The sequence below is a fragment of the Odontesthes bonariensis genome, unplaced genomic scaffold (assembly GCF_027942865.1).
Source record: "Odontesthes bonariensis isolate fOdoBon6 unplaced genomic scaffold, fOdoBon6.hap1 scaffold_119, whole genome shotgun sequence".
Taxonomy (NCBI): domain Eukaryota; kingdom Metazoa; phylum Chordata; class Actinopteri; order Atheriniformes; family Atherinopsidae; genus Odontesthes; species Odontesthes bonariensis.
This window is the reverse complement of record NW_027457371.1, coordinates 100,078-126,303: the sequence shown is the minus strand read 5'-3', so window position 1 is coordinate 126,303 and position 26,226 is coordinate 100,078. Positions and strand designations below refer to the sequence as shown.

Below are 26,226 nucleotides of genomic sequence, written 5' to 3'. Positions count from 1 at the left end.
TTTTCCATGGTGGGGCTCAATAAAACCAAGAGCAGGAACACTTTGTTTCTGAATGGAACTGTGCCATCCATCATGACTGTGAAAATGGCTGACATTGAGCCACAGTGCTTTAAATGGGAGCCCCCAATATCAGTCATCAAGCATCAAAATCTGCCACAAACACTTCCAACAACACTCATAAACAAACACACACAGAGAGGGGCTGCTCAAGGGGCCCATTTGGGGTTATGTTTGTTTTTCTTAATTTAATTTGTCTGTTTTTTTGTTTGTTAAGACTTTGCATACCTAAAACAATTTATTTTAAAATATAGCAGAATTTAGTGTAAAAGTGAAGATTTGTGATTTTGGTATAAATAAAACAATTTCTTTGTTCTTTAAGTAGCTAGTTTATGGCGATGGGATACTGCAAGGGACCCCCCCCAAAAAAAAACCCCGAAAGAAACCCCCCCATGCACACGGCCCGGCCCCTGCCCCGCCCGAATCTCACTCCAAGCAAACTTGAAAACTTGAGAGCCCTGTAAAAGCTATATCTTTTTGTATAAACATCGAACTACATCTCCACATTCATTGTATCTTAAATCTGCGTGTCTTTGAACCTAAACTTAGTAAATTCTCTGGGTGAAATTCCTGGAGTGGCGTTGTTGGATCACACCGAAAACCATTTGAGCTTAACCTAGTCTGCTCGGCTGCCACATTAACGTGACACTTAGATGCGCATTTAGGCACTTTCGGCTTGCCATAGACACTTCGGAGAAAGGCATGTCGGAGGTCTGCACGTCGGAGGTCGGAGTTTTGAGCAGACAGTGAAGCATGTTGGCCGTGCTGGTGATATTCTCGAGCTGGCTCGGGGTGGCAGTGCAAGTCGTGCATCGGCAGAGTCCACTTCCCATCCCCGGAGCATCAGGTCAGGCGGTGTCAGTTGATTGATGCAATCTTGTGCAGCATCGTTGCCTTATTCGGTTGGTTTTCATTTAGTTTTGAGCAAAAAAAAACTAAACTGAATACTAAACTTTTTTCAATTCAGAGCACGCCTTCCCATCAGCAAACGTAGCTTCCTCAGCACCTCATAACCTCATACCCTGCTTTGTGGATGACATAGTTGCTGCACTGCACGAAGCAGTCGGGAACGATGGTGACCTCGCAGACAGCAGTCTGTCTCTGTTTGGAGTCTGCAGGGCCTCAGATAACTCATCACGCTTGTTGTTGTCACGGCTCGCTGAAGCACTGAGGCGGAACAGGAGAGCCGGTCTGGAAGTTTTGCATCCGGCTGCAGGTAGTAGTTCTTTCTGGCTGCAATGTCATTTTTGCTGAAATGGGTTTTTTTTGTTTTTTTTTTTTATCACACATTGCATCTTGTTTTCTCCATCAGTGCTGGTGTCGGAGCAGGACGATGAGCGAGCAGCCATCGCGGTAACCTTTGACCTCCCTCGATCCCCTTTGCTCAAGCTTAACCCGGTGCTGCTCTTCACCTTTGAAAGTCCCCTCACAGGCGGTGACCTGGATGTTGCGCTCACTGGTCAGACTCTACAGCCTCACACACAGGTGATGAAAGGCCAGGCGGGAACACTGCATGGACTATGCTGTTAAATCTGATGTGAGAATGGGACAATTGCTTTTCGATATTTCATTGCTTAAGGAAAACAGTGTTGGAGACAAAAAAAAGTTTCCAAAGAGAAAATCGAAAGGCATCGAACTTGTAGATTTTAAATGCTGTCACCTGCTAATGTTATAAATTGGCTTTATTCTTAGACTTTATGTATTCATATTCTGTAGTTCTCTAGATAATCTATTTTCCTAGTTTGTACGTTACACTCTGCTCATACAACGCGAATGTATGTTCAAAACTTTAAGATGACGTAGCGGGATAAAATAACTGGGTCAGATAAAGCGTCTCTTAGGACAGATAGGTCTGGTACAGTAGATGCACGCCTGAAACAGCACTCACACACACACATCGCTTATCACATCCAAAGAACATGACAAAGACGGTGGATGGCCTGCTCACATCATGAGTAAATATTCAATGATGCGTCATCAAATGTAGGTACAACCTCTGAGATGAACATAAATATGGAATGTTTCCGTATCTCGGGACTTGGTCGGACGGATTTCATGCGAGAACTCTGTCTCTCCAAGTCCAGCGCTGATACTTGACCTGTGACCTCCAATAAATACTTTGTTTAACTTAAGACTGATCCAACTGGTTCTTGGGCTTCCAATATAAAGAATCGGGCTAACACTAACCAGAAGTTTACCTGTTGTCTGTTCCAGTCTGTGTGCATTACACAAGGAACCCAACACATACTGCTGACAGGAAAGCCATCAGAGGACAGTGATGAGCAGAAATGGACGATTTCTATTGAGGCGAAATCCCCCAATATGAGTGAGATATGATTTTCATTTGCTTTCATGGTCATATGTCGTGTGCACCCTCGTCACGCTTCGTCTCATTGCAGGGCAAAACCTTAAAGACGTCCTTATTGGTGGAAAATCAGGAAGTAACATCCCCATAACACCACTTCTGCTTTTCTCAGGGGAAACTGGACCTGAAACAAGGTTGCTTTTGCTCTCACATCCCTCCTTTGAAAATAAGTGTTGTCACAGTGGTGCTCAGTGACATGTCTCACGCTCTGTTCCAGACCTGCGCAGGGTTCTTCACAGACCTTCTTCCTCTGTGAGCTGAGGCGGTTCCTGGATAACGTCCTGCCTCAGGACCACACCAAGCTCCCTCTGCTCCCAATGGATTCCTTACAGTCCCTGCCTCCCCTGGCACTTGGCTTATCCTCCAGCGAGACAATGCTGGCAGGCATCATCACCTCCTCTGCCCCTACTGTCTTCTCCTTCACTAGCTGGGGCTCCAAATCTCCGGTGCAACACGGACGGTTGGCCCTGTCTCCCGCACTGTTAGAGGAGCTCGGGCAGAGGCTGGAGCAGAGTGAGATGCAGATATTGGAGTTTATAAGTGAGGCAAACGTGGATCCCAGAGCCACAGAGAGGCTAGGGAGGCTCAAAGGACTCAGTGCTTTTCAAAGGAAGGAAACAGCAGCAGGTGATGTGGAGAGATAACCGTTTCGTAAGGCACGGACCACTGTAGACTTGAATCTGACCTTTTTTTTTTTTAACCCACAGACATAATAAATCTCTTTTCAACTCATGCTCCTCTTTTCTCTTCTGCTTTGAACAGGTGAGAGTCAGTACTGTGCATTTCTCCTGCTGAAGGCCCTGCAGACGGTGGCCCATGCATATAACATGCAGAGAAAGCTGCGGCCCACCAGAGCCGGACTCGACAGTCCATCGGGGAGCAACAAATGTGGCTTGAGGAGTCTCACCGTGTCCTTCGAAAAGCTTCTTTTGGGCCCACGGACGGCCAACATCAACAACTGCCAAGGCTCGTGTGCTTTCCCACTGATCAACGGCAACAACCACGCCGTCCTGCTCAACTCGCACATCGAGAGCGGCAATGCGAACGAGCGGGCCCCCTGCTGTGTGCCGGTGGCCTACGACCACCTGGAGGTCATAGACTGGAACGAGGAAAATTCTTTTCTCTCCATCAAGCCAGATATGATAGTGAAAGAGTGTGGATGTCGCTAAAGCCGTTCGCCCCTCGGAGACCACTTTAGATATTTTGCTTGTTTGCCGTAACCCTTGCTGAGTGTCACATGTTTAGTGGGGAAAAAAGTGTCACTTAATGTTTGTTGTGTGCAGTATTTATGCAGTACAGTTATAGTACATGCAAGTTAACACAGAGGTGCTTTCACTTTATACAGTGTTATCTGTTCTGAAATTTGTTATGGGATTACAATCAATATATGGCTCACGTACAATGTATGTTAACAGAGTTATAAGACCACACTATATAAGATGATTATTTCTAATGGCAATGTCAGATAATTTTACAGTGAGTTTAGTTTTTAATTTTCCAAATCATGTGTAATAAGATATTTAAATGTCTCAATATGGCGTCTTCTGTATGATTCATTAAATGATGGTAAAAAATTTTAGCTGGTTGAATGTAGCATTCTGAATCTTTATAGATTAAATGAAAAGTATACATAATAACGTCTGTGTTCTGCTGTTTGAACAGGTGATGACCTTCCGTGTGCATTTCCCGTGTTACTCTTTAGCTTTTGGCTTCAGGATTGCTTTGTTGACGATCGGTTTTTTTCTTCTTCTTATTGCTCCAAGTTCTTCGGTCCCCCACCACCACATGAAAGTGTCCCACATGGAAATCTGGAGGCAGAAAACATGCAGCCACGAGCTGTCCAATTCACACAGTAAAGGCCACAAAAGTACACACTGTAAACTGAGAAAGATAAAGAGAATATATAGCAAAACAGAAGGACCCGCTCAATGTTTGGTAAACAAATATTCTTTTTACCCAAAAGGATATACAGTGGTAATTATACTAGAGATAAATAATCCAAAAAAATAGGCCAAACAAAAAACCTAGATATCTTCATATGTCTAAAGAAATATGTTTTCAAGTATAATGACTACAGTTTTTAAGTATAAAAATCTAATTACAACCCCTATGTATCAAAGGCTGGGGCGCTGTGTGAAATATAAACAAAAACACATTGTGATGATCCGCAAATGTCATTAACCAGAGTCTTATGCACAACAGAACATGGACAACTCATTGTTGAAAGTAACAGGGGCGTCGAGAGACCTGGTCATTCAGGTGTTGCGGAAATTTTAGTAAGGCACAGAGTCAGTTATTTTCTGAGGAGATAAGATGCTTTTAATAATATCTTGCAAGAGAGAACAACACAGAACAGAGTTCAGAGTTGCTCTGACTCTTAGGCGAAAACAAGTCAGTTAATATACAGGTTAATACGTAGTCACTCCTTTGATATGTTCAAGACTTTGTTATCTATCTTTCCTCCCTTTCTCCAGCCAAGGCACCTCGGTACCGTGCCATCTTCCCTGTCAAACTCCTTAAAGTTGTTAAATCATAAGAGCACAATACCCTCATTGAAAGAGGGAGAAAAGAGAAAAACAAGTGTCTTAAATTAGTTATTACCGGGTGATACAGAGTAACACTCATACAATGTATATAGGAATTCATTTTTCCCTTACACGGGGCTTCAGCCCCGAATCTCCGGGGGTCCAAATTTCACAAATGAGGCATCGTTGGAATCCTTGGATCATGACGAGTCCAACTATGACGTCAATTTGCGTATACTTAGATTTTCCGCCATTTTGAATTAAATCAAAAAGCTTAAAAAAGCATTTCAGGTCACAGAGATTGTCCAATTTTCACGAAATTTGGCACATAGACTCTTAAGACCAAGCCGCACAGAAGTTACTCAAGGGAATTTTTAATTAGGCTTCCGATTTTCCATAAAAGCCAATCAAACTTGAGGTTGACGCCTCCAAACTGGAAGTGAGGCCATATCTTGGTAACCATTTGATGTTATGACGTCAAACTACTAACAGAGACTCAAGACCCCTACAGTAAGAGGCACAAAGGTTTGGTGACGTTTGGCCTATAGGTGGCGCTATATGTTTCAAAAATGCATTTTTGCTCATATCTTTGGACCCCTTGGTCCAAATTTCACAAATAAGGTACTGCTGGAATCCCTGGATGCAGACGAGGCCAACGTACCTCATGACATCATGAGCACCATATTGGATTTTCTGCCATTTTGAATTTATTTGAAAACATTCAAAAAGCATTTCAGGCCACGCATATTGTCCAATCTCCACGAGACTTGGCACATAGAATCTGCAGACGAAGCCGCAAAAAAGTTACCCTGTGGATATTTTTATTTCACTTCTGTTTAACCGCGGCAGCCAATCAAACTCTACGCCGACACGCAAATGGGACATTTGGCCGTATCTCTGCGATGCATTTATGTATCAATGCCAAACTTGGTGCATGGACTCATGACCCCTTCCTGAGCAGCCCAAGCCTTGCCTATTGTGCCATTCTGCTAGGCCCCCATATTGCTGCTTGCAGCTATATTTATTAATATCGTTTTAAGATCAAATCAAATGCAAAACAATCCGAAATTGGTGTCAAACTGCAGAATGTTAAATTTGAAAAAGAAACACGTTGGTCCACCCCCCTCCCCTCCCCTCCCCATCACGAATGGTTGCATCCATATCGCAGAATCTCTTTGCCGTACTGACGTGGAGTCAGTACGGACACAAGCTGTCAGATGGAGTCTGTTCACAGGTGGGTAACATGCATCAAAGTGTAATATGGTTTGGAAACGTTTATAATTCCTCATAGATTGAAGGCGCTGTACACAATAAAAGTATTATTATTATCATTTTCAAGCCAGCTGGGTCTCATTCACAGACATCCCAAGTCTCCCGGAAGTTCCGGGAGTCTCCCTGATATTGATAGTTTATCACGGATGCCCGCAAGTCGGATAAAATATCCCGGATTTTAGACTATGCAAGGGAGTGGTTTTTTTTTTTCAATGCGAGTGAGAGCGTGCAGGCAATACACTTTGTCACTCTGCACTTTACTTACTGTACCTTTGCACATCCCTATTTACCTCTAATTATTCACCCGTCCATTTGTCTGTACTTGTGTGTTTATTTTGTCTTACCTGTGTGCATTATTGTATGTTGCGTATTTTGAGTGTGTTATAATGTTGCTGCACATTGGAGTATGGGGGAACGCAATTTCGATCCTCTATGTAATTACTTGCACTGATTGCATAGTTGGATTGACAATAAAGTTCACTTTGACTTTGACTTTGATAACTTGTGCGCCATGCACGAGAGAGAGAGGGGTGTGAGAGGTTGCTTGTGAAACCTGTGCGTATCTGTCCAAAGCGATTCAACAAACGTTCAGGGCGACTGCTTGTCAGAAGGCTGATTGGTTTAGTCAGCAAAATAAGCCAAAAACCTTCGGTGTGGGAGGGCTTCGATTTACTCTCTGACAGTCACCTAAGTTACCACTCAAAACTGTGTATCCTGCAAAATGGCAGAGCGTGAATCCTCGAGTAAAAAACGAAAATATAAGATTCATTTTACAGCAGAATATACTAAAGTATATCCATGTCTAGAGAAGATGAAGAATGATGACACCGTGCGAGATGCACTGTATGCAGTAGTGACTTCAGTATTGTCCACTGCGAACTTAATGACTGTAAAAGACATGTAGGTAGGCTAAGTTGAACGCGCAATCATCTGCATTTTATTTCTGTAGGTTAAATGCTGTTATAAAATAAAGCAAAACGTATCAAAGACTTATTTGAAGTATCAATACACATTTAGTTACTCAATTGTGTAGGCATATATCTAACTAGCCAGCTACAGTATCTAACTATATCCAGCCTGTCTAAGCCTTTTAAAAAATTTGGGATGAGCAACATTTCTGCTGCTACAATAATCCCAAGGGAAACACTGTTTTAATGTACTAAAAGTGGAATGCTCATGCATGTATGTAGACCAAATATTGAAGTGAAATCACACTTGGGTGTTGAAAAAACTGTTGTATATGGGTTCATATAAAGTACAAAGTAAGATGGGCTTCCTAAAAAAATTGCCACCCTACAATATATGCCTGCCCCCCCATGTATAAATCTCTAGAATCGCCACTGGGACTCGAGCAGCAGCGTTCTGGATGTACTGCAGCTGTCTTACAGCCCGTTTAGAGCCCAGTGAGAAGGCCGTTACAGCAGTCTAACCTGCTGGAGACAAACGCATGGATCAGTCTCTCTAAGTCTGCTTTAGACAATATTCCTTTGATTCTGGCAATGTTTTTCAGATGGTAAAAAGCTGCTGATGTTACAGATTTAATGTGGCTGTTAAAGTTCAGGTCTGAGTCCAATATTACCCCGAGATTTCTAACTTGATAGTTAGGTTTTAGGTTTTAGGATATAAAAATGATATCCAAGACTTGTGGAAAGAAGTAAAATGATTTAAAAGCAAATAAAGCGATAAGCAGCAGGAGGAGACACGTCTGCACTATTCAGAAGCAGGAAGCAAGAATAATTTAACATACTCTGTGATATTCTGTTCTGAAACATGTAAATATAAACACCTAACTGTAACCCACGGCCGTATATGTATACGCTTTGCTTTGCAGTAAGACGTGTTGCATCACTTCCTGTTACCTTGCTTGTGCACTGTGGAATTTCTTGCTCCGCTTGGAGTACTGATAATCACTTTATTTCGATCTATAACTTACACAATTTTGCATAGTTAAACTCTATAGCTTACCGTTCTGTTCTAACACACTCCTACAGATCTTTAATCTTTATTGTCACTTTTTAGCGGTGTGTCTGGTTCTCTAGCGTAGCATGGCTACCGGTTCTCTTCCTCCTTCTCCTGCTTTCACCTGCTCCGTGTGTCAGATGTTTAGTTACTCCTCTGCCTCCTTTAGCGATAATGGTACATGTAACAAATGTAGTCTTTTTGTAGTTTTGGAGGCGAGGTTATCTGAATTGGAAGCTCGGCTCTGCACTGTTGAAAATCAACCGATAGCGAGCCAGGTCCCTTTAGCCAGTGTGGAGCCACCTAGCGTAGCTAGCTCAATTAGCCTCCCCCCTAGCAGAACCTGAGCAGCCAGGATTACAAGGTGGCTGGGTGACTGTCAGGAAGAGGCATAGCTCTAAAGTCAAGCCCGTTGTTCACCATCGACCTGTCCACGCTTCAAACAGATTTTCCCCACTCAGCGACACACCCGCTGAGGACAAAACCCTGGAAACTGGCAGCTCTATAGTCAGAAACGTGGCATTAGAGACACCAGCGGCCATAGTCAAATGCATTCCAGGGGCCAGAGCGGGCGACATAGAATCCTATTTAAAACTGCTGGCTAAGGATAAACGTAAATATGGTAAAATAGTTATTCACGTCGGCGTTAATGACACCCGGTTACGCCAATCGGAGGTCACTAAAATTAATGTTGCATCGGTGTGTAATTTTGCCAAAACAATGTGGGACTCCGTAGTTTTCTCTGGACCCCTGCCAAATCTGACCAGTGATGACATGTTTAGCTGCATGCCGTCCTACAATCGCTGGTCGTCTAGATGGTGTCCAGCAAACAACGTGGGCTACATAGATAATTGGCAATCTTTCTGGAGAAAACCTGGTCTGATGAGGAGAGACGGCATCCATCCCACTTTGGAAGGAGCTGCTCTCATTTCTAGAAATATGGATGAATTTATTTGCCACCCTAAAACATGACAATCCAGGGCTCAGACCAGGATGCAGAGTTGTAGTCTTACACACTTCTCTGCAGCTTCCCACCTGCTGCTACCCACCCAATCAATTAAAGGCGGGGTAGGGGATCTTTTTCTGGAACATTTTTTTACATATTGCTTGAAATACTCTTCACACCCTCATTGCAACCAATTAATTAAAAGTTTTGACACAAATATGAAAAGTTTTAGTGGCCTCTAGAACGTACAATCTAGGAAAAACAGTATCCAATCATTCTGAACGGACCGTTCAGAATGATTGGATTCTGATGCCGTCTATCAAACTGCAACCTGCTCCTCCCTCCCCTCCCCCTCCCCCTCCCTCCCCCTCCTTCCCCCTGTGCGCGTACCCTGCTCCGTGAACGAAGCTTGGCAGGAAGCTAAACTAGAGCCAGCTTGGCTAGCACCTAGCATTATTAAACGTATAGTTAGCATAAACTAAATACTAAATACGACAACGATCGATGCTTGCTGTCAGAACAGCGCTCGTGCACCTTCGTGCTCGTGCGCGTTCATGTACTCTAGAGGCGTGCCTTCGGGGGAAAGTGAAGAAAAGGGTTGGGACTTTTTACCTCTGTATTTTCAAAATGCAGCTTCGCTGGACTCAAAATCCAGGATCTCCTAACCTACCTTTAACACAAAAGGAGCAAATCCTCTTGTGCAAAAAAAAATTAAAACAAAAACTTTAACTGAACAAAAACATCAAACTATTAAATGTGGTTTGCTGAATATCAGATCTCTCCTTTCCAAGTCTCTGTTAGTGAATGAGTTGATTTGTGATCATCATATTGATATATTTAGTCTTACAGAAACCTGGCTGCAGCAGAAGGATCATGTTAGCATTAAAGGGGAACTCCGGGGCATTTGAAGCATGTTTCCATTGCTAGAGGTTGTCAAATACTGACAGTAGGACACAGACTGGTGCAAATCTGCGCTCCCTGTGTGGAGATCGCTCTGTTCGCTCAGCCTGTCATGCGAGGCTAATACGTGGTGGCTAAGGGGCAAGCGCTAACCCTTCCACGTAAAACAACAACTTGCACACTGCAGAAACGTCACACCACTTTATAAACCATCCGACAATAAAGTCACAAGCCTTACCATCAAAACCATATGCATGGTTCTCACATTACTGGCATGGGGACGTTACAAAACAACTTTAGAAACAGCGGCTGGTTGTAGGCTCGCGCATGTGAAAGCCCAAAAGAGTCGATGGACGATAATCCCATATACAAAACAATTATATTCTCTAGAAAAACTGCGTTCAAGTATTTAAAACATTACAACAATACATGCCCAGTAATATTGTTGTAATGTTTTAAATACTTGATCTTGTGCTGACTTATGGCATTGAGAGTGAACAGTTAACAGTGTTCCCTCATAACTCTGTCTTATCTGACCATTTTCTGATAACCTTTGAGTTTACATTACTTGACTATACAGTTTCTGAGAAGAAATGTACATATAGAAGGTGTCTATCAGAGGATGCTGTAACCAGATTTAAAGAGTTAATTCCATCATCCTTTTCTTCACTGCCATGTGCAGATATGACAGAGGACGACTACCTAAACTTTACTCCAGCAGCACTTGACTCTCTTGTTGATGTTATGGAATTATTGTCTTAACTCCCTATTAAGATTTTGCTTACCATCCTATAACATCTGATGAGAAGTGAAATATAGACTTTCAATGTTTGTGCCGGCCGGCCACGTGTTTATTTTCTTCTGCAAAAGAGGTCAATCCTCACCAGTCAGCGTTCGTGGTAAGAAGAGACCCAGAACAAAGGAAATCAGAAGCATTTATACAGAAAGAGGAGGGTTTGGACTTTCAGGTGACACCTGAAAGAACACACCGTGTGTATTCTCCAACTGTCTCCTTGCCACACCCCCTGGGGGAAAGTCTCGCACTTTGGGGAGATGCAGAATCCGGAGACAATGGTCATTTGAATGATTATTGTCAATGTGTTAATCAACAGACACATGGTCTGCAGACATTGGGTCTACAACAAAGTGTCTTTTAAGAGACAAAAGGTTAGCAGACATCGAATTTACCATAACACTTGTCCCTTTTGATTATTAATTAATCATTAATAGGAGAAAACCATAAAAAAAAAAAAAAAAATGAAATAGTGTAAAACTAAAGGAAAACAATATTGAAATAGAATTTTAAAAAGATAAAAATTAGAAATCATCAACCACTTTCTTTCAATTGAGTAGACCTAATCACTAATAGAAAACAAAACAACCTTAAAGAAAAATAAAAAGGAATTAAAAAAATAAAAGGGAACAAAATTAAAAATAGTCATAACTATTATCACTAATTCACACAGATTGAAAAATATATCATCCTGGTGGTTGTCTACAAGAGAGAAAATAATGGGAATATAAAAACAAACAAACAAAACCAAACCAACACAAAGCAAAACAAAGAAAATAAAAATAAACATTTACAAAATGTTATCATCAAAGTCTGATTTGGTGTCAGGAATGTGAACAGAGGTTGAATTTTGGTCGGCCTTATTGGCATACACATGAACATACGTGGAGGAGTAAATCATCTTTGTTATGAGCACATCAAACAGCCATTTTAACACGCATGGAATTAAGATGCAGAGCAAAAAGAAAATTATTATTAAAAACCGTGATGGCCATCTTTGGCTCTAAGATTTTAGCCTAGAAAGTCATTCACTGCTGGTGGGGGTTGAATGGCATCTTGCATATTTTTGATGATGCTGGTAATGTTCTCATATTCATCAGAATGGTTGTCTTCAGTTCTAGAGGTCCGCTTGACCGTCTTAAAATCTACCAGCATGTTAAATTGGGAGCCATGTGGGTCGGGTGACCCATTGACTAAAACTGAGTTGTTTGTACATATCCGAGCTTGGATATTTAATTCCACACCAATACGTGCCATGGTGTAGTTTGTTGAAACACGTCTAGTTGGCGTTTATTGAGTTGATTCCTTGCGTCGTCCTCTCTGGCGTCTGTGCGTCCTTGCACCGTTCGTTCCTGATGTCATCCATCTTCCTTGGCGTCTGTGCGTCCTTAAACCATTCGTCCTCGTGTTGTTCCTCCTCGGCGTGTGTTCCTCCTCTGTCGTTCCGGTTGGCAGCTTGGCTCCTCCGTTGGCTCGGGGATCTTCCTTCAGTGGTTGGCGTGAACCCGCGTCGTTTCTCTGCCATCGTCACAGCGGTATGCGTCATCATAAGGTCCTGGGATGGATCTCGTTACCCTTTGGAATGCCGGTGCTTCCTTCTCAGGCCCTCCACCCCCACTCAGTCGTCAGGCTGGAAGTCATGGCGTGAAGTGGAAGCTGGTGGTGATTTTACCTGCTGACACAGAGAGACAGAATAAGTTTTGCAATATTTTAACATATTTCCTTGTGTGAGTGGAATGGAGTGGCCTGGTTACAAACTCCGTGTGTAAAAGAATTGCAAAAGGTCTATGTGTATGTTAAATGTTTTCCTTATTCTAATATGCATAAGGACAATAGGCTTTTGTCCCTGGCAGTCCTGTTTCCTCACAACACTACGCTAATTTGATTTTAGAGTGTCATTTTCTGGCAGGGTGTTATAAACAATGTTGTTTGAGGTTAATAGCAAGAAATGTATTAATTTGGGTTATTGCAGAATTGACAAAGTGAGCTGGGAATAATCTCTGTTAGCAGAGCCTTTTTGGTATTTTGCTTGGAATACTTCAATTCAGTTCGACCACATGTCGATCTATTTCTAAGCAATTATTAAATCTATCGTCAGGTGTTCAAATGGTCTGTCTGTGGTGGGTGAGTGGGTGTGATCGTTTTGTTTTACCTGTTATGCGTTGCACAAACCATTCATGATTGATGAAACTTGAAGAATATCTGAAAATCCTTTAGTGAAAACAGTGTTGGGTTATGGCATCCATCTTTAATGAAACAGTGTTGGGTTATGGCATTATTCCCCCCTTTTGACACATGGTTCAACCCATGTGTCACTTATGCAAAGTGAGGAAAGAAATGTTCAGGCAGGAAAGATTTATCGTCAGGTCCACACCACACAGCTTCCTTTTCTGTGTGGCACTGGAGCGTCTTTTCCTGTGGTGTGGCGAAGGGCTGTGTTGCTGTAAGAAAGTTGGGAATGGTAACAGGAATTGATACAAATAAAGGATCAGTGTGTTGGAATGTCGCTCTGTTTGCAGCCAGCGGCATCCTCGCCTGCATTTCCTAGAGAGAGACAGGATCTGAATGTTGTTAGTGTGAGAATAGAATATCAACATCAGAATAGACCTGCAAAGTGGGATGCAAATCTTTAGGTCATCAGCATATTGTAACAAAGTAGTGTCTGGAGAGAAAACAAAGGATTCAAGACTGTCTGAGCGCTTCATTGGCTTTCACAGTATTCTTGAAACAGACGTGTGAATGTATGGCCTCGTGTGCTGAAGTTGAAAGCAAACCAGAATTAGCTTCCTGTGTAAACCTGGAGCCTCAAATTAGATGTCTGAAAAAGTTGACCATTGAAACAAATATTGTATTAATTGGCTGCATTACCTGCTTGCAGACCCTGAACAACACGCCACTGTGTTAGCTGATCTTTATCTCTGATCTTCTTATCAGGAAATAAATGTGTGTGTTTTGGAGAATCATCATCCGGGACAATGACTCCTGCTGTCTTAAGAGGCTCAAAGAATTGATGGCTTCTTGTTTAACTGAATTACTAAGTTTAAAGTCTGATTTTGGAGTGATGACAACATTTTCACAAACTTTGAAAAACATCATACTTACCGACAGTCCACAGTGACTTGAAGACCTCCTGTAAGGCTGTTTGAGTACAGTGTTTTCTTTGGACAAACAACAAAAGTTTTTTAGAAGTGCTTTAGTTACCAGCTGGATTTTCCTTTGGGTGTGCACACAGATGTCACTTTTCCTTTTTTTTTTTTTTTTTTCTCTAGTAAACTCTTTGAATTTTGTTCTGTCTTATTATTTCCTGTTCTCTATTCTTCAGTTTTTTTTTTCTAACTTTGATATGTCTTTTAAAATAAAGGATCCCCCTATTGGAAACCCAAACTCATTCGTCCAAACATTTAGATATTTTAAACTTCTTTCCCCACATTTCCTTCTCATAACGTCAACAAGTGGCCCTCCCCGGAGGCCGCGCTCCCTCAACGGGGACCCTGCTTCCCACCCCAACTAGGAAGCGTCGTACGACTGATTATTCTCCAAGTAGAACTTTCCTCTGCTTCGTTTTTCTTAAAGTTTACAAGCAGCAAAAAACTACAAACAAACACATTCACCCTTCTGACAAACACATTCATCTTTCTGCTTCGTTTTTCTTAAAGTTTACAAGCAGCAAAAAACTACAAACAAACACATTCACCCTTCTGACAAACACATTCATCTTTCTGCTTCGTTTTTCTTAAAGTTTACAAGCAGCAAAAAACTACAAACAAACACATTCACCCTTCTGACAAACACATTCATCTTTCTGCTTCGTTTTTCTTAAAGTTTACAAGCAGCAAAAAACTACAAACAAACACATTCACCCTTCTGACAAACACATTCATCTTTCTGCTTCGTTTTTCTTAAAGTTTACAAGCAGCAAAAAACTACATTAGACAAACGTTTTACGAACATTTAACACCCTCTGCTTCGTCTGTCTTAAGTTCCCAAGCAGTAAAAAAAACTTTGCCACCTGCTAAGATCATGAGAAATGGAAATGTTAAAACCCAAATTTGAAATAATAATTTAGAAGTCAATATTTCAGTACTCACCAGATGGTTTTTCGCTGATCTATGTTCGTTGGACTTCAGCGGCAACGATTCAGGACAAATACACGGTTAAGCCCTCCCGTCTTAAAAACTAAACAGACGTTCAGAGGCTGAATTATATAATTCAGGACGGCCAATCGCTTCCCGTGTTTTGCCCCTGACGATTGCGCGTGAATCCTGCCGACAACGCCAAATTGTTATGGAATTATTGTCTTAACTCCCTATTAAGATTTTGCTTACCATCCTATAACATCTGATGAGAAGTGAAATATAGACTTTCAATGTTTGTGCCGGCCGGCCACGTGTTTATTTTCTTCTGCAAAAGAGGTCAATCCTCACCAGTCAGCGTTCGTGGTAAGAAGAGACCCAGAACAAAGGAAATCAGAAGCATTTATACAGAAAGAGGAGGGTTTGGACTTTCAGGTGACACCTGAAAGAACACACCGTGTGTATTCTCCAACTGTCTCCTTGCCACACCCCCTGGGGGAAAGTCTCGCACTTTGGGGAGATGCAGAATCCGGAGACAATGGTCATTTGAATGATTATTGTCAATGTGTTAATCAACAGACACATGGTCTGCAGACATTGGGTCTACAACAAAGTGTCTTTTAAGAGACAAAAGGTTAGCAGACATCGAATTTACCATAACATTGACAGCACTATAGTTTCAATGCGTACAGCACTGGACAATGTTGCTCCTCTGAAAAGGAAGGTAATCAGTCAGAAGAGGCTGGCTCCTTGGTATAATTCACAGCTGCGTGCTTTAAAGCAGACTGCAAGAAAGCTGGAGAGACAGTGGCGTTCCTCTAATTTGGAAGAGTCTCAGTTAGTCTGGAAAGATAGTTTAACAATGTATAAGAAAGCCCTTCGTAAAGCTAGAACTGCTTATTATTCATCATTAATAGAAGAGAATAAGAACAATCCCAGGTTTCTCTTCAGCGCTGTAGCCAGTCTGACTAAGAGTCCGAGCTCTGCTGAGCCAGTTATTCCTTTAACTCTCAGCAGTGATGATTTCATGAGCTTCTTTATTAATAAAATTGTTTCTGTCAGAGAGAAGATTGATGGAGTCCTTCCCACTATTATCAGTGATGTATCATCAAGTACAGCAGCTTTAGAAGTATCTTTAGAACCTGATTTGTATTTAGACAGCTTCTGCCCAGTTGATCTCTCTGATCTAACGACAGCAATAGTCTCTTCTAAACCATCAACTTGTGTTTTAGACCCAATCCCAACCAGACTGTTCAAGGAGGTTTTCCCATTAATTGACACTTCCATATTGGATCTGATCAATCTGTCTTTGTTGACAGGATATGTACCTCAGACTTTTAAGGTTGCTGTAATTAAACCTTTACTTAAAAAACCTACTCTTGATTCAGAAGTGTTGGCTCATTATAGACCTATATCCAATCTCCCTTTTATGTCTAAAGTTCTTTATAAAATAGTTGCAGCTCAGCTTTGTGATCACTTACACAGTAATAATCTGTTTGAAGAGTTTCAGTCAGGATTCAGAGTGCATCATAGCACAGAAACAGCACTGCTGAAAGTTACCAATGATCTCCTCTTAGCCTCTGATAGCGGACTTGTGTCTGTGCTTGTCCTGTTGGATCTCAGTGCTGCATTTGATACGGTCGATCACAGTATCTTATTACACAGACTTGAACATGTTATTGGGATTAAAGGAACTGCATTAGGCTGGTTTAAGTCATATTTATCTGATAGATTTCAGTTTGTTCTTGTAAATGAAGAATCTTCCTCACACACCAGAGTAAGTCATGGAGTTCCCCAGGGTTCTGTGCTTGGACCGATTCTTTTCACTTTATACATGCTTCCATTAGGGAACATTATTAGACAGCATGGCATAAATTTCCATTGCTATGCTGATGATACTCAGCTGTACTTATCTATAAAACCAGATGAACCCAATAGGTTGGTCAGACTACAAGCATGTCTTAAAGACATAAAGACCTGGATGACTCAGAACTGTCTGCTTCTAAATTCAGACAAAACTGAAGTCGTTATCTTTGGACCTGAGCGCTTCAGGGAGAAATTGTCTAGCTATATAGTTACTCTAGATCGGGGTGGACAATTATTTTTCTCAAGGGGCCACATGAGAAACCAAAATTATGTCAGAGGGCCACGATAAATTTAGGTGGTAATTTCATTGACCAAGCATAACCATCAGTGGCGGCTGGTAAATAACAATATGTCCGGATTACAAAAAAGGGAAAAAAGAAAAATATTTTGACACACATCCTACATTGGCCCTGAGCAACAAATGGCCCACACACTTAACAACTCTTTTTGAAACTCTTGTTGAAACTCAAACACATTTGTTGGAAAGCTGATGTTTTTTTTTAATAGGCACATTGTTCTTAATGACTATCATTTCAATGCAGCTCTTTGTGAGAAATCTTACAGCAAAGTGTTCTGGAATAAGCACAGGAACTGACCTGTGGTGGGGAGTCTAATATAAAGCTGGGTACCACGGTCACACTTAATTCAATCAATCATTATCCAGCACAGTCCGCCACTAGGGGGCGCCAAATCATTAATTATTTACTACTCTTGTTGAAGAGGGATGGTTGTTCTTCCCTACCTTTTTCACCTTTTATTATTATTAGAATCATTAAGGTTTTTTAATATTCTTTATATTCATATCAATACATCTTTAATATTAGTATTATATTTATTCATAGGCTATGTGGAATTGTGGTGTAGGCTATATATAAAGAAGAAAGCAAAAACAGTCATTGAATCAGTGCAATTTATTTATTATTTATTTACCACTTAATTTCAACTCTTCAGTGAGAATAATCCAGTCTGCTCTGGGCCTGAACAAGAGCATTGAAATCTGGCTGAATGTCTGAGGTTGCTATGCGAAGGACAGCAGACAGGTGCTCATCAGTGATGGAGGATCTGTGTTTGGATTTGTTGAACTTCATCACTAAGAATGTCTGTTCACAGACGTAGGTGGATCCAAACAGGACTAGAATCCTCTGAGTATGCCTCCTCAGATGTGGGAAGCTCTCCTCTTTGAGAGAGGAGTAAAAGTGCAGCAGGGAGACTGACCTAGTAGAGTAGAGTAGAGTAGAGTACTTTTATTAATTCTGAAGGAAATTAAGGTGTCTGTCATCTTACATGAATACACACACACACACACACACACACACACAAGCAGCAGTTATTGAATAATACCTGAAGTGGTCTGAAAGGAGTGAATCAGACTGCAGGTCGATTAGTTCCATCTGAACATCACTTGGTGCTTTTTCCACACTGCAGTTGAAGGGAGAGGAGACCAATAGCATCTCACTCTCAAGATTTTTGAAATCTTGAAATCGCCTCGAAAACTCACAATGCAGTGCATCCAACATCTCTGAGTATTTCTGGAGGTGATCGGCCGACTTTGTCGCTGCTTTCAGTGTTGGCAAGTGAGTCAAAACCTTCTCCTTCACCTGGCTTGAGAGAAGCTCTAACTTTCTCATGAAAGCCTTCGCCGCGCTGTACATCTGATGCACAAACACAAACAGACCCTTGCACTGCAGTTTGGCATTTAGTTCGTTCATCAAAGAAGTCACGTCTACTGTGAATCCGAGGTCTGCCACCCACTCGTCATCTGAAAACTCGGGAATGTCATGTCCTTTCTTGGCACAGAAATCCTGAATCTGCACTCTCAGATCCCAGACATTTTTCAGGACTTTGCCGAGGCTGAGCCACCTGACAGCGCAGTGGTAGCCTACGTCACCATGCCCGCTCTCGCTGTCCTCCAGAAGAGCCACCAATTGCCTGTGGTTTAGTGCTCTCGCTCTGATGAAATGAACTACTTTCGTTACAACATCCACGACATGGTTCATTTTCAACACCGTCTTACGCAGCACCTCTTGGTGGATTATACAGTGCAAAAATGTCAACTTCTGCTCGGGGTTAATTTCGGTTACTTTATCCTGCATTCTTTTCAACAATCCCACATTTTTTCCCGTCAGATTTGGACAACCGTCTGTTGTTACGCCAGCCAATTTGTCCCACTCAAGTTTTAATTTGTCCAAGCATGCATTTACCTCGGTCATCAAGTCCTTGCCGGTGGTTGTGCCTTTCATTGACTGCATCGATGCCAGCTCCTCTGTGATTTGGAAGTCATTCGTTATGCCTCGCAAGAAGATGAGTAGCTGGGCGGTGTCACGTACGTCGCAGCTCTCATCCAAAGCCAGGGAAAAACAGTCGAATTCGGCAGCTTTTTCCTTCAACTGCAGCTCCAAATTTTCTGCAATATCCTCCACCCGCCTCGTTACAGTGCGCCGGGGGAGCGAGACGTTCTCATAAGCACCCTTTTTTTCAGGGCACATCAGTGCAGCAGCGTCCACTAAACATTCCTTGACGAACTCTCCGTCAGAGAACGGTTTGCTTCTCCAGGCGATTTTATGAGCAATTACAAAACTTGTTTTGACGGTAGCGTCTCTGTTGGCATTGGCTAGCAATGCATCAGCTACTCGTGCACGCTCTTCATCCGACAGATTCTTGTATTTCTCCTCATGCTTGGTCACGAAGTGGCAATTCAGATTATAATCTTTCAGCACAGCAACTTGAGTCCCACAAACTAAGCACACAGCATTACCTTGGATGTCAGTAAATAAATACTTGGCAGTCCATATTTTGTTGAAAACGCGACCTTCGATATCAACTTTCCTCTTTTTAGCTGACATGACGGCGATGTGCTGGGAATGGCTATCCTCACTTGTTGCAGACGTTCACCCCAAAGTTCGACTATGCTAGCACGTTAGAACGTAACCACGTGCGCAACAATTTCAAAATAAAAGTCGCACCATTATATTGCACTTGGAATACGAGGGTTTCCCCCATTTATTTTGGTAATTTATAATAGGCCTCGCGGGGCGTACAGGGATGCACGACGGGCTGGATGTGGCCCGCGGGCCGTAGAATGCCCAGGTCTGCTTTAGAGTATTGCCAATTCTAGAGGCAGTGACACCAGGGGAGGGAACGGAGCATCTGGCCAACATATGAGATAGAAGGGAATCCCAGGAAACTTGGTGACCCACTTCTTCCTGGTTTTTCCTTTTAATGTAATGTTGGGACATCAAAAGACACATGGCTGCCATCTTGAAATGGATCTCACGTGAGATCTGAGAAACTGAGTGGATGAACGCGCATCCATATTCTCTTATTTATGCCTTCTGTAATTTTCCTCTGAGTGATCTTCTACCTACAGTATTTCATTGTTATACATTATTTTACATTTCATCCTTTGTCCCTGCCTTTGCTGTGTTTTTAATCCCCTGCCCCTTCTATTCCTCTGTTTTTCTCTTTCCTGTCTAGATTTACTCCCATTAACAAAGCTATGTCTGCTAGTTAATGTTCCTACTGTCCTTATTACACTTTAGGTTTACATCTTCATGTTATTTGGCAAATGGACTGTATTCTCTAGTCTAGCTTACCACTCAATGTGCTTTTACCCTACAAGCCACATTCACTCACCCTCATACAGCTCTTCTTAGAGAAAAAGTGTTGCCTGTAATACTGTGTTGACTATCACACACATCCACACACCAGGCTCTGCTCATTCTTTCACAATACAATGAATTTTACATAACCATCTCATCTGCATCATCCCCCTGCGCTACATTGTGCTGTATGAATGTGGATTTATGCACAGTGTCACTCATCCGCCTAGTTCATACAACATTATTCATTCCTACACTTGCTAGATATATTATATATAATATTATAAATAAGATGATGATGTATGGTTGAGCAAACTTCTGTGTCTGTTTCCTCTTTTATTGCTCTTCTAACTTGGAGAGATGTCCAACGCATCATTGTAAAGACTTCTAGAGCTGGTTACCTTAGTGCTCCTGACTGGAAGACTAATGCTGCTGGTTACAACGGTACACACACACACACACACACACACACACACACACACACACACACACACACACACACACACACACACACACACACACTACTTGACACAACACATAACTCAAAGATCTATTGTCAGTGGACGCAGATGGTCCTGCAAAGGCTGCAGGTGACGTAAACCTTGAAACAAAAGCAGAAAAACTCACGATGTTGCATCCAAGCATGTATATGCTCATACCATAATTCCAGTGCGACACAACAGAACTAATCAGCTGGACGTGAAAAGTCATTACTTTAGTTCATTTATGTGGACAGCGTCACAGAAATGAACGTATCCGTATTTAGTCATATTTAAGACAAGTCTGGGTAGAAAAGCTTCAGAGGAGTTTGGTTGCATCATTTTCTCTTTAGTCCGGCAAATGGAATCCTAGGATTGCCACAAAAAAAGGAACACATCTTAAAAAAGATGTGAAAACAAACGAAGAAATCTATACAGAAATGAATGAGGAAATAAAAAGACAAAGGAAAAAATGGATGTGGAAATATTAAGACGGCAAAAGACAAAATAACATTGAAAAGCGTTTTCATCTATTTTCAGTTATTTGTTCATTTATTGGTTGTTCATTTATTCATTGATTTGTTTTAATTTTAGACATGAAATCTCTATTTCTTATATGCGAGTTGCTCTATTTTCTTTCCATGTTTTTTTTCTTTTTTAAATCATGTTTTTCATTTATTTTTATCCCTTTAGTTTCATTTTTCTTTTCCATTTGGATTGATTTTAATTGCTCATTGCTTCATTTCGAGTTAGTTTGAACTTTTTCCATCAAGCTTTCACTCTGAGCCAATCGGGTTCGAGCCACAGTCGGCCTCTGCCTCGTCTTGTCAGCCAATTGGGTTTGATCGAGCACTAAACTCCTTTTCTTTTTTAGGAGTTTTTGCATGAGAAGACCAATTAATCTCTCCCTCATTTATCAAACAAAATCTATTTGATAATTGTTTGAGGTGAGAAATAAATGTTAACTTTTACAGCACAATTTACTGTTTTTGTGAAATAATCTGATGGCCGAATTATTTGGTAACGGTACTGTTAATCTCTCCCTTCAAATGTGGTCATAAATGGATTTTGATATACTGTCAAGGTGAAATGGTGACAGATTAATTAGTCCGATTCAACATGATTGCGCTCGTGCTCAAACCCTATTGGCTCTGTGGACGAGGCAACTGTGGCTCAAACCTGACTGGCCCAGAGTAAAAAGCCTGATGAAAACAGGAAAGACTAACTGGAGTTATTTAACGAAAAAGCAATGAGAAATGTATTTTAAAAAAAAAAGAAAGAAAAGAAGAGCAAAATGGAAAATAATGAGGAAATATAAAGGAATAAGTAAATGACATATTTGAAAGTAAAGGAAAATAGAGCAACTTTCATACGAGGGATAAAAATATTTATCTAAAAAAGATTTGAATGTGTAAATATAAAGGAAAATGAACAAATAAATGTGAAAATAAAAATGAAAATACTTTAATTCTTTTATGTTTCGTCTTTTTCTTTTTAAAATATATTTCCATATTTATTCTTTTAGGTATTTGTCTTTATCTTTCCACATTTATTTGATATATTTCTGTATATGTTTCCTCATTTATTTTCTTATTCTTTTACAGATTTAGTCTTTTTTGTGGCACTCCTATCATTCCATACGGAGGAGGGGTGATGAGCTGTTTCCAAAAATGTTTAGTTCTTGCTTTCTAACTACTGCGCCGCCAGCTGCCATCTGTCAGGGTCCATGTGGTGGGTGCTATTTTGTAACTTTGAGTGTGTTATAAATGCGTGTGTGTTGTGAGTGTGAGTTGGAGAGAAACCAAGAGAGTGAAAACTAAGGGTCAGCCAGGCTGCAGGCTCAGTGTACCTGGAGATCTTCCAAGTGACAAAGCAGAGAATGGGGGTGGAGAAGTATGAAAAGAATTCATTGTTTATTAGCTGTACCCATAAGATAAGTTGTATGGTTTCCAAACTATATTTTTCATAGTGGAGAGTTAATTTTTCAGAGTAATTTCATAATACGCATAATAAAGAATCTGTTTAAGAAGAACAACTCGATCTGGAGTTTTCCTCATAAAGAAACATTTTTAGCCTGGAATTGTGCTGGAATCGCACCAATGCTTAAACTGACCCTTTCATTCACATGATCGATCGACGTGAGTTTAGTCAGTAAATTTCACAATCTGTCCCAGAGCTCTAACAACGGTAAATCCTCATTGGTCTGCAAAACAGTTGAGTCAGCAAAGGAGTGGTCTGATCAGTTGTGACTTTCCACTGTTTGACCGTTTCTGCAGTACCTGTACCTGTACGGCTTTGGCTTGATGGACGCTGAGGCGATGGTGAAGGAGGCAGAGGGATGGAAGCAAGTCCCAGCTCAGCACATCTGCGTGGAGAGCGCTGACCGACAAATCAGGTACAACACAGGCACAAGCTCAAACAAGCTATCCGACTTTCTGACACGCGAGTCAAAAATGTGCGTAAAGTCTGTTTTAGGATAGATCTGCTGACATCGTGCCTCGATGCGAATGCTGCACATCTCAATACAATAACTTTTGGCACTCGTCCGCTACTACACACTTCAAGGAAGACTTTGGTGGAGACTTGGTGGTGCCTAAATGGGAGCAATCCCATTTAGGCACAAGACAAGTCTTGTAGTCTCTGTTCCCGTCCATCCCAGAGATGACCAATAAAGCTGAGGTCAGGGCTCTGTTAAGGCCAGTTAAGTTCTTCCACACTAGATTTGGAGAATCATTTTTGTTCTGCTGAGAAACTCTGGCTCTTTGCATTCATGTGGATTCTGCTCTCTTATGATCCAAAACATTGTTGTGGCTCGCCCTCATGCTAAAACTAAATAAGAACAGCTCAGTGGACATGAAACCAAATACGCAGACCTGGGCTTCTAACTTCCCCAAAAATGAGGATATAGAAAGAGCAATGTGCTGCTAACGGCCACTCTCTGGAATCTACCACAGCACAACCTCTGGGGTCGCGTGTTTAGAGAGGCATGGGGTGCAGTGTAGTTGCAAGACAGAGGTAATGTATTAAGAAACCTTTAGTTTCTGATCAACTTTATCTTTAAAACAAGCAAATTTTTCAAATTCATCAAGCAAGCTGTTTTATTGTTGAAACTAATCTTCCCTGTGCAGACAAATGTTGATTTCAGTCCTCTCTACATTCCATTAGGATGTTTCTTTTGTTGTTGCTTGATCTCTCTCAGATGACAATTCCAGCTGTAATCAGCCTCCACTTTTTTATATCTAGTTTCATTCAAAGTGAGGGCAGCCAATGAGGAAACTTTCTTCACCTCCTGCACAGCGAGTACAATAAAGATTGATAAAGTATATCTGATGTCAGTTAATAGGTGCACAGTAGTAGATAAACCAGGTGGATGATGTTATCCAGATGACCTGCAGGGCCGAATGAAGTTATTCTTTTTCTGCTTGGACCAGGGATGAGCAGGGTTCAGGAGGAGTAGGGTTCAGGAAACTGGGATTCGGAACTAAGAGTGGGTGGTGTCAGTGGGATACCTGGCAACACAATTATCTTTCTTGACAGAGACTGTCATATCGTCACAAGGTCAGGGTAGTCTATAACGGAGGAAAAGTTTTACTCCCCTGAGTGACAGCCTCTCTTTCTTCTTTGCTCCGTCTGGCAGTGTGAGTCCAAAGTGTCTATTTCTGCTGAGTGAAGTTGTGCGGCTTTCTGTCCCCCGAGAGCTTGGCTCGCCGTTTGTTTGTTAGCGCGAGAGGAGGGGAGACAATCTGTGTGTGTGAGGAAGAGTGACGGCGTTTATTCGGGGGCTGTTTGAATGGTTTCAGCAGAGCTCGGCTGAATGGGAAGCCACTGCCTGTTGTGTTTGTACACAAAGAAGCTCTTTTGTTTTTCAAAGACACAATTGAGCTTTTCACAGAAAGCCAGAGAGCACAGACAACCACGCCGGTGCCTTGAAGGATGCTCTTCCACACACACACACACACACACACACACACACACACACACACACACACGCACACACACACACACACACACACACACACACACACAGCTTCATCCTTAGGCTTGAACCAGTGACTGTCACCTTTGTCTAATACCAAAGTGGGATAGTAGACAATGTTTATGCCTCTTTTGTTATGGCTGTTTCAATGCAGCCAAGTGTAAAGCTGAAGGTTGAAGAGACTTTTGGAAACTCAATTCTCTCTCCACAATGGATAAGATGGGTCAAATTTATTTTCTGTGGGAGCAGAGTTTACCCACTCCTGAAAGAGAAAAACGAATTTGGCGAACAGGATTGTTTTGATACACGAGCAATGAGTACATTTCACTGCTACATAGTGTGGAATGAAAAATTACAAATACACCTGGAGTGTGATAATGTTTTCAATCAGTGCAGTGACTCAACAATTACTCCGCCAGGTGTGGAGATTTCTGGCATCCAAAACTCAATTTCCAGACTGCCCACGCACATTTCAGCATTTTCAGCAGTGGAGGATGTGACCATGGAGCTCGAGGAAAGGTGGTGGATGATCCTGCCGATTTCTGCTCCAATTTGCTTCTCCTTCAGAGGCCTGCTGATGCCGCCATTATCTGGTCACAAAAACTAATCATCAGAAGAAAATGCCTCTTTTGTGGTTTCAGTCTAGATGATTTTGTTTATTGCTAAATTCTTAACCATTTGTCCTCTACCTGTCCTAAAATGACTCCAATGCCCTAGAGAAACAGAAAAAACAAACAAAGGGCCAGCTGCAGCGAGGATTTTAGCCTCTGTACATGGGGCGTCTGCTGTACCCACTACGCCACAGACCGCCCCAGGGTAGCATAAAGTTTATATCAACTGTATTTCTTTGTACGATGAAGGGAAACCCCAGAAATGTGAAGTGAAATGGCAAATGACACAAAAAGCCATGACGAACAAAACTTTCTGCAGTGAGTTACCAAATTATCATCAATTTAAGTTTATGTAAGAATTGAGTTTTTATTTTATTTTGTGCTTGTCAAAGATCATTTCTGGTCTCAAAATGATGATAATCTATTTCATCAACCTTTATCTTAGAACTCATAATGGAAAATAGATCAATTTAAAAAACTCAATAAGTCCATCTGAGTGATAGTTTCAAAAGGGATTTTTGATCTGTGAAATTGATTTGCGCCGAACATGATGACAAGACAGATGAAAGATTTAGTCTTTATTTTGCAGGAGGTGTCAGAAACCAGAGGACAATGAGGTGGGCCTGTTATTAAAGTGAAAACAGTGTGTTGGCTGATTGGTTCAACTGAGCAACATCATAGCATCAAATAGGATCACTCAAGTAGATTAAAAAAAAAAAAAGAATGAGCACAAAGAAAGCCAACCTGGTAAACAAATTAAAAAGGCATGAAGCGACCAAAATGCTACCACACAAAAAGTATGCAG

The 26,226-nt window shown here is 41.5% G+C and overlaps 2 protein-coding genes across 2 annotated transcripts; one reads left to right on the top strand and one right to left on the bottom strand.

Moving 5' to 3' along the window:
* The first annotated feature begins 772 nt into the window (after positions 1 to 772).
* On the top strand, positions 773 to 4,054 carry LOC142375918 (muellerian-inhibiting factor-like). Its single transcript, XM_075459902.1, has 7 exons — positions 773 to 904; positions 1,025 to 1,273; positions 1,370 to 1,542; positions 2,272 to 2,383; positions 2,457 to 2,556; positions 2,640 to 3,049; positions 3,185 to 4,054. Exons 1-7 carry the CDS (start codon positions 811 to 813, stop codon positions 3,589 to 3,591), a joined length of 1,545 nt encoding a protein of 514 aa, XP_075316017.1. The 5' UTR covers positions 773 to 810; the 3' UTR covers positions 3,592 to 4,054.
* A 13,649-nt stretch (positions 4,055 to 17,703) lies between these two features.
* Positions 17,704 to 19,599, bottom strand: LOC142375917 (general transcription factor II-I repeat domain-containing protein 2A-like). Its single transcript, XM_075459901.1, has 2 exons — positions 18,098 to 19,599; positions 17,704 to 17,971 (listed from the first exon to the last, which is right to left on the bottom strand). The coding sequence occupies exons 1-2, from the start codon at positions 19,597 to 19,599 to the stop codon at positions 17,704 to 17,706; spliced, it is 1,770 nt and encodes a 589-aa protein (XP_075316016.1).
* Between the last annotated feature and the right edge of the window lie 6,627 nt (positions 19,600 to 26,226).

What these genes read in the sequence shown, in the direction of transcription:
- LOC142375918 (XM_075459902.1), top strand. Translation starts at nt 811, where the DNA reads ATGTTGGCCGTGCTGGTGATATTCTCGAGCTGGCTCGGGGTGGCAGTG. An exon ending in GGCGAAATCCCCCAATATGA is followed by an intron (nt 2,384 to 2,456) that starts GTGAGATATGAT and finishes GTCTCATTGCAG; the next exon opens with GGCAAAACCTTAAAGACGTC. An exon ending in AAGGAAGGAAACAGCAGCAG is followed by an intron (nt 3,050 to 3,184) that starts GTGATGTGGAGA and finishes TGCTTTGAACAG; the next exon opens with GTGAGAGTCAGTACTGTGCA.
- LOC142375917 (XM_075459901.1), bottom strand. Translation starts at nt 19,599, where the DNA reads ATGTCAGCTAAAAAGAGGAAAGTTGATATCGAAGGTCGCGTTTTCAAC. An exon ending in CTCCTTTCAGACCACTTCAG is followed by an intron (nt 17,972 to 18,097) that starts GTATTATTCAAT and finishes CTACTCTACTAG; the next exon opens with GTCAGTCTCCCTGCTGCACT.